The sequence below is a fragment of the Chelonia mydas genome, chromosome 9 (assembly GCF_015237465.2).
Source record: "Chelonia mydas isolate rCheMyd1 chromosome 9, rCheMyd1.pri.v2, whole genome shotgun sequence".
Classification (NCBI taxonomy): domain Eukaryota; kingdom Metazoa; phylum Chordata; order Testudines; family Cheloniidae; genus Chelonia; species Chelonia mydas.
This window is the reverse complement of record NC_057855.1, coordinates 86,542,273-86,554,866: the sequence shown is the minus strand read 5'-3', so window position 1 is coordinate 86,554,866 and position 12,594 is coordinate 86,542,273. Positions and strand designations below refer to the sequence as shown.

Below are 12,594 nucleotides of genomic sequence, written 5' to 3'. Positions count from 1 at the left end.
TTATTTCAACACTAGTTAAAGCCAGTGATTCTTCTTAAATAAACTTATTTTCTTTGCATCACAGAGCAATTAGTGGTCATGTTTTTTAAAAAAAAACCTGAAGGTCGTTTTAACAGTTTTGGCAGGTGGGTTTTTTGTTTGTTTTTTTTTAATGTAAAGATATTAGCAGCACAGTTCCTTTTTTATTATTCAAAGTTCCTCTTCACGTTGCGGTTCCTGTGGGTATTCAGTATGGAGAGCACAGACATTCCTAGTGGCCAGGACCAGAAACTCTTCAATGACAGTGTCTGTTGGTCTGCCCCTACACCTTCTCATGCTCTCAACTGAGGGCCTTAAGGGTGAAATAGACTGCCTCTCCAGTTCCCTTTTCTACCACTTACAGTGTGGGACAGAATTTCCAGGGTCTGTTTCTCCTCTTTAGTGTTCTCCTTCATCATACCTGTAAATATAAATAGTGGTTAAACTTTTGGATATTGAGTTGGCGATAATGTGGGTCCCTTTCACCCCCCCACCCCCCGTAGTTCCTTCACTGTTTCAGGCACCTATTATGTCCAAAGTTCCAGGCTTCAAGCCTTGAGTGGAATGTCCCCAGATTATCCTGGTGAGTAACCTGCACAAGACCATCAGTATTGTCTCGGAGAAGCAAACATTCCTTCGAAATGTGGCATCTTCTGTGTTTTCCTTCCGTGTACCAGACAATCTCATGAGTTCAGGCTCCTGAGGTACCTTATAGAGATCTCCATGAGGCCCTGCCTGAGCCCTTCCTCCCCACATCAACCCATCTGGAGCCTCTGGGCAGCCCTCCATACCCTCTGCACCTGCTCTGAATGGATTGGAGTCCTTCAGCAAGCATAAGGACTCCATGCAGCAGAAGCATGGGGAAGATAAGGACACAATCCCTGCAAGAAGAGGGACATATTTCTTAAATCCTCTAAAAAGAGGTCTTCCTTGACTCTTCCACCTGCACCATCCACTTGAACCAGAGGCTCCACTGGAACAGTCTATGAAGGAGGAATAGCTACTAACATCAGATCCACCAGCAGTGCTTTCTTTGTCCTCTCCAGATGAGGGAGTATCACCAGCGTCTCTATCACTAATGGACAACTTTAAGCAGTACCAGGACCGTCTCAGGAGAATCAGACACTTGTCAGGTTCTGCTAGAGGAGGTCCAAGATCTGACCCAGGAGTTCCTAGACATACTCCTGGCTGTGACTCTCTCCAGAGTGGTTTGGAACACCCCTGCCACATGTGACCCAACCCCAAAGAGGACTGAGAAACAATAGTTTGTTTCCCCCAAGGCAGCAGAATACTTGTTCTCAGCTGAATCCAAACTCCTTGGTGGTCCAGGCTGTCACAGACCAAAGCCAGCTACACCAGCCCAAGTCCACTCCCCTGGACAAAGATGCAAAGCAGCTCGCCCTTTTCAGAGTAAGATTTTTCTCATTGAACAGTTTAGCATTCCAGATAGCAAATTACCATATGTTGATGTCCAGATATGACAACTTGAATTAAACAAGCTATTTGACTTTGTGAACAAACTGCCTCTGGAATATAGGCCTCACTTCCAGGCCATCCTGGATGATGGAATCCCTTGATATACTGGACACAGCATCACATTCCTTTGCTATTTCGGTAGTCATGAGAGGGGTTTATGGCTTCAGGGTTCCCAGAGCAGTCCAAACTACCATTGAGGACCTTCCCTTTGAGGGTAGCAATCTCTTTAGCCACATTTAACAACATTTTCAATACACAGTGCTCCCTGTTGGCCTCTCAGTAGCCCCAAGGGTCTTTACAAAATGCTTGCAGTTGTGGCCGCTTACCTTCGCAGGCAAGGTGGACCAATATTTTCCTTTCTGAATGATTGGCTGTTCATAGTCAGCCGTGCTAGGAAGTACGCAGCAACCACTGCTGCACTTCAAATCGTCCTTGGGACACCAAGTAAATTTAATGACAGGTTTCAGAGTAGCAGCCCTGTTAATCTGTATCCGCAGGAAGAACAGGAGTACTTGTGGCACCTTAGAGACTGACCAGTTTATTTGAGCATTAGCTTTCGTGGGTTACAGCCCACTTCATCAGATGTTATAATTCTTGACATCTGATTTGTGTCCATTTATTTTTTTACGTAGAGACTGTGCGTTACATGTCCCTCTGCCATGTACGTTGGCCAAACCGGACAGTCTCTACATAAAATAATAATGGACACAAATCAGATGTCAAGAATTATAACATTCAAAAACCAGTCAGAGAAAACTTGAATCTCTCTGGTCACTCGATTACAGACCTAAAAGTCGCAATATCACAACAAAAAAACTTCCAAAACAGACTCCAGCGAGAGACTGCTGAATTGGAATTAATTTGCAAACTGGACACCATTAAATTAAGGCTTGAATAAAGACTGGGAGTGGATGGGTCATTACACAAAGTAAACCTATTTCCCCTTGTTTATTTTTCCCCCCTATGGTTCCTCTTCAACTGCTGGAAATGGCCCATCTTGATTATCACTACAAAAGGTTTTTTGTTTTCTCTCCTGCTGGTAATAGCTCACCTTAACTGATCACTCTCATTATAGTGTGTATGGTAACATCCATTGTTTCATGTTCTCTATGTATATAAAATCTTCCTACTGTATTTTCCACTGCATGCATCCAATGAAGTGGGCTGTAGCCCACGAAAGCTTATGCTCAGATAAATTAGTTAGTCTCTAATGTGTCACAAGTACTCCTGTTCTTTTTTTATTTTCAAGTAAATTTAATATCCACATAAACCATACAGTTCATCGGGGCAGCTCCTATTTATTTCAGGACTGATTCCGTGCCAGGAGGAATCTCATTGGCTGCCTCATCTCAGCCCTCAGATTACAGTCTGATCCTGCTTAGTCCTGTTAGGCCACAAGGCAGCGTGCGCCTGTGTCATCCCATGCAAATGGCTGCACTTATGACACCTTCAAATCTGGCTACAGATTGTCTATGCCCAGAACAGTGATCCTTTGGACAAGAAAGTTTATTTTCCACAGGGCATGTTGACATTGCTCGCTTGATGGGAAAACTGTGTGTGTGTGTGTGTGTGTGTGTGTGTGTGTGTGTGGCTTTTGTTCCCACATGATCTACAAAGACACTCATCATGGATGCTTCCCTACTGGGATAGGGAGTGCATCTCGACAATGAGATAGCCCAAGTTTCCTGGTCCCCATACCAATCCAGACTACTAATCAACCTATTTGCGCTTTGGGCGGTTCACAAAGCATGCAAGACATTTCTAGCCGTTTTTTGGATCTCATGCATGCAGGTCAAGAACAGACAATAGCATCCCCATCTACTATATGAAGAAGCAGGGAGGAGCGAGACCTACCCCACTCTGCAGAGAAGCAGTCTAGCCCTGGAATTGGTGCATCAGGCATCAGATCACACTCCTGGCAGCACATGTTCCAGGGGTAATGAATTTCCTGTCAGACAGCCCCAGCAGGCATTTCCATACAGATCACGAGTGGGAACTCTATCAATTTATAGTGCAACACATCTTTCAGTAGTAGGGCAGGAGAAGGGGGGAGGGGGAGTCTCATCTTGGGATCTTTTTTGCAACTAACAGAACAAGGAGCACCCAGCACACTGCTCCCACACTACCCAAGACCTCAACTCCAGATGGGCCATCTTCCTGGTGGAATGGTCAGATCCACTGATGTATGCCTTCACTCCCATTCCCCTGTTGCCTCTTGTACTCAGGAACATTGAGCTCAACTGGGCAACAGCGATCCTGATAATTTTTTGGTAGCCAAAGCATTTCTGCTTCACCACCATCCTACAGCTCTCTTCCCCATATGTGCATCCACCTACAACCATTCCTGAACCTGCTGTCCCAGAACAGGGCCAGGATGAATCACCCCAACTCAGCTTCCCTGCATCTGGTATGTTTTTGGATGGACAGTGAAAACAGAGAGCATGCTTGAGGAGACCCTTTGTGGGGAAACACTGTTCCGCTAAATGGCACCAATTCTCCCTTTGACACCAGCAGCACCACTTACTTCTGGAGGCATCGGGAATCCTCCTCAGACTGGAATATCTTTTTTTTCACTGCAGAAGTCTTGTCTCTTGACTCCATATAGGTACATTTGGCAGCTATCAATGTTTTCCCTCCCCTAGAGGACTGCTTGGTCTTTATCCATCCCACTACTGCAAAGGTTCTGAAGGGCATCGTAGGGACATTCCCTACAGTTTTAAAACTGGATCCTACCTGGGATCTGAACCTGGTCCTTTCTTCTCTTCTGAGACCACTGTTGGAACCAATAGCCTCCTGTTTCCTCCTGTACTCCTTCTTGATGGCAGTTATTTCTGGTAGAAGGGTTGGGGAGCTTGGGGCCCTTGTTGCAGAACCACCTTACACGGTTTTTCACAAGGGCAGGGTTTCTTTGCAACTACAAAGTTCATATCTAAAGTGCATTCCGGGTTTCCCCTTAACCAGAATTTTCACCTTCTGGTATTTTACCCTACATCTCACAACAGTTTGGAGAAGACAAGACTCCCTTCCCCAGATGTGTGCAGGGCTCTAGTCTTCTACTTGCACAGAACTGGCACCCTTTCAGAAGTCTACAAGGTTGTTCACTAATGTTGCTGAAAGAATAAAGGGGCTCCCAAAGGCTCCATGGATTTCCTATGGATTTCCATAGCATGCCCGTTGCTATAATCTTATGAAAACCCCATCTCCTCAAACTGTTGGGGCCCATTTTATGAGAGCCCAATTAGCATTGGTAGCCTTCTTACAGGGAATATCCCCCTTGGAAATATATAGAGCAGCTACATGTGGTTTCATACACACCTTCACCAGGCATACTATTGTTCAAATTTCGGCTGGAGACGCCTCCTTTTGTACAGCATACTTCCTCATACCTTCCTCCTCAATGAGCACTGCTTGGGGGTCACCAGCAGTGAATATCCATAGGGACCAGCAGGTGAAGAAGAAAGGAAAGTTACTTAACAGTAGCTGGAGTTGTCCGAGATGTGTGGTCCCTGTGGTTAGTCACAACCCACCCTACTTCTCCTCTGCTAGGGTCATCTTGTGATTCATGATAGTCCAGAACTAGTGAAGTGGTTGGTCCATGCAACCCTTTATGTCCTGGGTTGGGAGCATGAGGAAGTGGAGACGCGAACCAACAGATGTTGCTGTTGAAGACTTTCCAATCCTGGGCGCACACAGTGCATGCGCACCCCAGTGTGATGACCCATAGGGACCATGCCTCTCCAAGAATTCCAGTTAAAGTAACCTTTTATTTCTTGAAGTTTATTTTGTTGAGTTTGCATATGTTTTAAAATAATACTTGGCACTTAATATACTACTTGTTCAAACAGTCATACAAAAAGTAAAAAAGAAAGTTATGCAGGAATAAAAATTAGTTTTTATCAAAGAATACATTTTTACCCTTTTAAAGTATGAATATCATCTGTGCTCAAAATAAGTGTTTCTTTTTTTTCCCTGTACCTTTAACGTAACTTACTATTAACATTTTGGTGACAGTTTGTTTGCTTGCTTTTTTTTTAGCCACCATCAAAGAACAGGAGAGAGAGAACGGAGCTAAAACCAGATTTCTTTGACCCTGCTTCAATCATGGACGAATCAGTAGGTTTAGTCAAAAGAGGGGGGAACTAAAAAGAATTTTTATTGTAAGATTAAATATATAATAAAACTGGATGTGTAGTTGGAAAGGAATACCCAAGATTGTGGCAACTTAATCAAATACTAAGGACTACTTTGTGATTATTTTGACAAAACTATGTAATATAAGATATTTCATATGATATTGGTAGTGGCTTTTTTTCATCACAGGAAAAGTAATTAATGTGAACAATATTCTTGAATTTCTAAGTAAGGATAATAAATACCACACACTGTTGATACTAAGGTATTTCCAAATTTCTGATTTTCCATGTTCTGAGTGTAATTCCCTATGGTTAAGTCAAAAACAAAATGAAAAGAGGCCACTTACTAATGTGGAAAGTATATATTATCTACTGTGTGACTGGACTCTAAGGCAAAGATCCCTGTTCTGGCTGAATGAGTCATTCAGGTAATTTCACAGCCAGTTCTCAGCAGTGGTTGGCTGGGGGTCTCCTCACCAATCAAAATATGTATCCCTTACATCGTTTGTGCTACATAGGTTACAGAATTTAAATATGGGAGAAATGTTTAAATATGCAAAGAGAAAAGGAGAACTTGTGGCACCTTAGAAACTCTAAGGTGCCACAAGTCCTCCTTTTCTCTTTGCAGATACAGACTAACACGGCTGCTACTCTGAAACATGTTTAAATACGTTTCCCCTATTATCTGTAGTGGGCAGAGGCATTCTCTTTTTCTTATTGAAAGCGTTAGCTGCACAGGCCACTAAAGCCTGTGATTCCTACTTGAACAACTATTTTTCCCTTCCCTCACCCACTTTCTCTGCTGTCTCCAGCCTCCATACAAACTTGTCGTCATAGGTCAACAGGCTGAACCAGGAACCTTTAATCCAGCTCCTTTTATCAGGAACGTCCAGTTAAAAGTAGCCTGGTTACTTCTCTAATGCTGCTGAGCACAGTGGCTGGGAAGGGGAAATGGCAGTTTTCCTTTGAAGTCCTGCTGCTGTCTGGATGGAAGGCAGCAGAAATGGGGAGAAAAATTCTGAAAGCAAACAGCTGTAAACATCCTTTTCCCTTCTCTCTCAGAACCAGCTGTCATTTTTAGCCATTTTCAGCGTTCTCTTAGTATTACAAAATGACATTGAGAATAACAAGCTGCAGCACCCAAACAGCCAGGCTCTGGTAGGAAAGGGGGGAAACAGGAGATGTTCTGTGGGTCCAAGAAACCTTCGTGGGGGCATGAGGAAGAAAAACAAAATTAGGAAAAAATCATTTGACATACATATAGTCAAAATTATAAAGGGGCGGGGTTTATTTCGTGGAAGGACACATAATATAAATTCCATTATTTTTTTTTTAAGTTTTATATAAGTTCCATTAAGTTTTAAACCCCCACCTTCCCAAGCCGCCCGCCCCAAAGCCATCCATTTATCTGGCTCACATACATACCATATTAGCAGGCATGTTCTGTTAGCAGGAAGTCATACAAGGATTTGTACTACGTAGGCTTTTTTAATAGGATTTTTGTGCTCTCCTCAGATAACACCTGTGGGGAACACCAACCACCTACTAAGCTTTATTTCAAATGTAAAATATAATGCGTTTCCATTAATTGTAGGTAGTGGAACTGTTGTAAACATCTTTTTCATCTTACTAAAATGTTAATGGTGTTCAGACCAGTCACCAATTTCATCTGACACAGGGTTTGTTCCTCTGAATCCAGGGCCATTATACATTTCCAGTCTGATGGTTCTGACCTCAAACCTTAAATCATAGCTTACATCTTTACCATAGGCTCACTTCTGTTCCTTCGCTGCCACCTGCCCCATCCTTTTACCCCATTCCTACTAAAACACTCACACAGAGCATATACTTTTGCCTGGGATTTTCACCTTAAATAGAGCTTAAATTTAAAGATGCATCTATACTAGCAGTTTATCAGCATTACCACATGATGGCAGCAGATGATAAATTACAGTACTGCAAGTGCATGCATCCAGAGCATATTCCAAGTCTAATTCATTTCGTCATGCACATTCATTTATCTGCTTAAATTTAAAGATGAAAAATCTGTCTTGAACTACTTATTTCAAATATTTCAATGATTAATCCATATAAAAACATCATTCAGGAATTGTATCACTCAGTATTTAAAAAAACTAAGCCAGTTATGCTGTTTAATTTTATAAACACACATTCCTCCTGGGTAGGGTTTGTATAGGTTTCTTCATGGAATTGCTTGTACAGATCCCTCACTCTTGGAGTTTGTGCCCTTTGGCATAGACTCTGGACACATTAAAAAGCAGTTAGGTTATGATGGTTCTGTGTGCCTTGACACATGCACCATCTGGATCCAAAATTCAGTTTATAAAGAAGTCATGGTAGTTCCTTGCGATCTCACTTGTTTTACGGCACACACACTGTCATTGGCACCTAGGACTACTGGTTTCTTATCACAATGTATTTTTGTATGCCTTTCATAGTTTACTTCAGTTGCATGTTAATTATTAGTGCCACGGTCAACATTAAGGGTTGGTTTGATGACAGAGAGAGGAGCAGGTGCACATCAGTATTATATAAATTCTTGCTACAACACGGAATGAAGTTTGTTTTATATAGCTGCACTGCACTATGTTTTGATCCTCAAAATCCTATACAGAGCAAAGGAGGAAAACGAATGCATCTGGATATTTTTGGTTTGGGGTTGTCAGTCCTGGAACCTGCTTTTGATAGTTCAGGAAGCAGCTTGCTCTCCTTGGTGTCAAATAAGTCTGAGCAGATCCTTCATCCAGATCCAGCTTTCTTTCACTTAATCATGTGGTCTCTCTTAAGTGAGGCTTTGGTTTTATTGGATTACTTACTAGTTGTATTTTTCTGAATATGTTGCCTTCATCAGTACCCACTGTTTAATGTCTGTATCCTGGACAGCAACTGAGAGGCAAGATGTCTTCTTTATAGACACAGTCTCTGCACCAGACCATACATTCATATAGGCCATTCCATCCAAGACTAACTGCTTTTTAACAGTTCTGAAGACTGCAGAACAAGGTACTCGACTTCCATTTTGGGCCTGAGAAATTGTCATCTTCAAAGAATTCCAGATAGTTAACTCGTGGAAGAACTAGCTAATGGTAACTTGTCTAAATTCATAGAAATATGATGAAGAGCTGTGCTGTTTTTTATGATAGACATCTATTTCAATTTTTTTGAGGACCCTATAATAAATACATATGAGAAGTCTTTGTTTCCATACTACAGACTTGGTAATTTCCTCTTAATTTTTGCTAATTTTGGATTGAGGAGAGGATAGAAAATTTAAAATATATTGGAGGCATTTGTACGTGTCTTGGTGTGATGTAATCTAAGTAGTACATTCTGTGTCTTATTCTTTACATTTATGTTAGAATTTGTAGAAAAATATAAATTGACTAGCAGGCCACTTTTAATATGTACAATTTTTCTCTTTGTTTTAGGTTCTTGGGGTGTCAATGTTTTAATACCAGATCAGCAAATAAATCCGTGATGAAGTCATTTTCTAAGTGGAAGAGGAAGTTTTTAAATACAAAATTGTGGTAGATACAGTGAAATTCTGAACAGATTTTTCTCTAAGGAGAATGACATGCTTTCAAGATCAAGTGCATTGAAGGGGCAGTTTTGTTTGCCTGAAAAATGAAATGTAAAGGACAAGTAAACAGTTTGAGGATAAGCTACAGTTTTTGTTGAAAAACCAATATTTTATGTGTTAGTTTATTTCCGAATCATAAAAAGTATTCCACATTTGTTTTAATCTAACATTCTCAGAGGTGCTTGGTACAGAGTTGAGCTCCTCTTTTTATACATTTATTGGGTGTACTAAATCATGAGCTCTGCTGGGTTTGTTTACGTACATGAACTGAAATGGCAGGTGGATTGATTTTCTAGAATTGTAAAACCAGCAGAACTTTGGCATTTTAAATTAAATGCTTAAACTGCATCAAGAGAAGCTTTTTAATTAAGATAATCATGGAGAAAAGTAAACTTAAATGCAGAATGTTATCAATTTTTTCATCTAAAATATTTTTCAAATCCAAAAGTTTCATTCTGTCCTTCTCAGAACTGCCAGAAAGTAACGTAACACAGTCATGCTTGCCCCATTATCAACCCTGAAAGTTTGCTTGTCCTTTAAGAAAAATGTAATGTTGTGAAATTCCTTCCAGTAGTGCCACTGTATTTTGTCTCCAAATAAAAGAAGCTTATTGTAGTATGTTTGCAGAAAAATTCTAAACAAAAATTATACAGCTTATTAGAGTGTGGGAATAGGGATCTAAATTTTAAATAAAATTATATATATATATAAATTGGTGCTGATTTTATAATTGCGCAGTTTGTTTAGTTTTTTCTTACTTTTAAATTCCAACTTAAAATTATGAGGTTTCAGAAATATATTGAAAGTTTAACAATGTTTAAAAATAGAAAAGCATGAGAATTCATGCTTTAAAAATGATTTTTAAATTTGTATTTTATATTGTTTTATCTATCTGTCTTTGCAAGCAGTCTTCAGGTTAAAGATACTTCTAACAGGTTACAGTACATTTCCTCTGTATGTAAATTAGATTGGATAATAGAAATTCATAAACCACCCCATAATATTCTTTGAAAGCTAAGCTTTAAACTTCATTTTTTGTCCTTTCACAAATAAATTAAATCAGTTTAAAACAGAAAGTGGATCTGTGCCATTTTGACATCAACTTATTTTGCAAGGCTTAGGCAGCTAGACATCATTTTAAAGGAAATATTAACTTATATTACATATGTATATTTTTTGTCAGTTGTCTCTCAGTTCTTGAGGTATATTATTTTAATCATTCCATGCCTTAATACGCTTGCAATACAAGAATTTCCCCAAATGGGTGAACACGAAAAGGCTTCCTGTTTTTAGATTCAGAAATTAAACATTGGGCTGTGGTAGCCAAAAACCATAGATTATCTAAAGGATCATGATAAAATGTAATTATTTTACTAAGTCATGGGATAACAGTATACTCAAAACCAGATCTGCCTAACTCATTTTACATAAATATTCTCATTTCTAAAAGTACTGCCTATATTGTTTTTCACACCACTGCATTTAATAGAACTGCTGAGAGGACTGTATATATGATTTTAAACTTAAATTGATTTTTTCTTACTCTTGAACGAGTGTTTCTTTGTGAAAGCAGTTCTTACAGCTTTATGTTTTCAACCAGCTAAAATGTTTTATATATTTACCTTAACCTGTTGTCCTCCACATTCTATTGTCCTAATTGTACTGTTTTCTGATTTGTATTTATGTCTTGAGACAGTAACTTTTTGAATAAAAATAAACCTACAGTATGTTGTATGTTTGATCTTTTTAAATCGGGGGTAGGGAAGGACGTTGAAAAATAAAAGGATGTGAGTGATGCAAATGTTATGTTTATAGAAATTAAATCTTTTTCCATGTCTTTTAAGTGTTTGTCTCAGAGTTGAGATAATGTATGGAAAACTGCACTGTTTTATATTTGTAATAAATTGTACAAGTTTTTAAAATGTGAATAAAGCACTAATTGGGTTAATAATTTAAAGTAGAAAAGTTATGCAATCATGATTGTTTTAAATATTATTTAATTTGGGATAAACTTGTTATACAAATCTTTAGCAGTGTAAATACAAAGTAATCTGTTAAAGAGGGTAGTAACTGAAAATAAAATTTAAGATTTGTACAATACTCTTGTATGCCAGAAAATCAATGGCTAATTGGTTTTAACAAAAACAATCAAGTGTGACAGTAGCTACTCTGTAGCATTTCTGTTCTTAATGGTATGTCAGAGTCTTTTCCTCTACTAACTGACCTTGTCTGACATTTGTAACTGCTGTTTTTAATTCAGATACTGGACGTGGGTGAAAATGATCACATTGAGCATAATTTGGTTCCGTGAGTTGGCATGTCATTAAAGGTGATGATTTTTTTTACTGTGATCAATAGCTCAGTGCTCAGCACTCTCCATTTGTTGCACACAACATCCTGACTCCTGGTACGATAAGTAAACAATTCAAGCTTAATTGTTAAGAGAAAGAAACAGCAAGGAAAGTTAAAATGTACTAAAAATGAGCGTCAGAAAACAAACGTACACAAAGTTTTTGCTATCTTTTTTAAAAGGTCTGGTTTGGCAAGGCCTCCCTCCTTCTCTACTTGTCCTGTCGTTGCAAATAAATGGTTGTTTAAAATGTTGTTGATACATTAGTAAGAATTAGAAGTATATAATTCTGGATGTTCCCATTATTCTTATAAATGTTCTGACCTTTTCTAAATCCTGTTAAACATTTGGCCTAAATGATACCTTGTGACATCTGTGCATTTTGGAGAAGGTATTTTCATTCACTGTCAACTTCTTGTACTATGGAAGGGGGTAAATAGCACACTCTTTACCGTCTTTGTACCATTATTATTTTGTATACCTTTATCATGTCTCCTCAAAACTGAACAGTCCCAATCTTTTCAGTCCCTTTACTTATGGAAGTCCTTTTCAATTCTCTAATAATAGAGCACAAGTTTTCATAGAGCTGCCAACAGTGATTGCCAATGTCGTTTTTCACCCCCTTGAGTTTTGAGTTAATCTAGGGCCTGGTAAAGTGTATAAATTCAAATTACTCCTATCAATATGCATTACTCCATCTGCCATCATGTTACTTATTCATGTAACTTGCTAGGTCCCTCTGAAGTTTCTCGTGGTAGTCTTTGGTCATGATTTATCTAACTTTATGTCCTTTGCAGATTTTGCCACTTCACTGCTCTTCTCCCTTTTCCAGATCAGTAACAGAATGCATCGGTCCTAACCCATAACCTCAGAACACCCCATTATTAACTTTTACCCATGATGAAAATATACACATACTGTTTTATGTCTCTGAGACGGTTTCTGCTCATGACAGTAGTTTGTCTCTCACTACTACTTAGTTTCCTTAATAGCCTATTGTGAGGGACCTTGTCAAA

At 39.2% G+C, this 12,594-nt stretch overlaps 1 protein-coding gene across 5 annotated transcripts in view; it reads left to right on the top strand.

Annotated features, from left to right (window-relative positions):
* The window catches only part of STAG2 (stromal antigen 2), a 182,683-nt gene extending 171,498 nt beyond the window's left edge, over nucleotides 1–11,185 (top strand). For all 5 annotated transcript variants that reach the window (XM_037908707.2, XM_037908708.2, XM_043522951.1 and 2 more), the window contains 2 exons: nucleotides 5,530–5,607; nucleotides 9,077–11,185. In XM_037908707.2, the coding sequence (XP_037764635.1) occupies nucleotides 5,530–5,607; nucleotides 9,077–9,100 (102 nt within the window). In that variant the 3' untranslated portion in view covers nucleotides 9,101–11,185. The remainder of the gene's footprint in view (nucleotides 1–5,529; nucleotides 5,608–9,076) is intronic.
* Nucleotides 11,186–12,594: the final 1,409 nt, after the last annotated feature.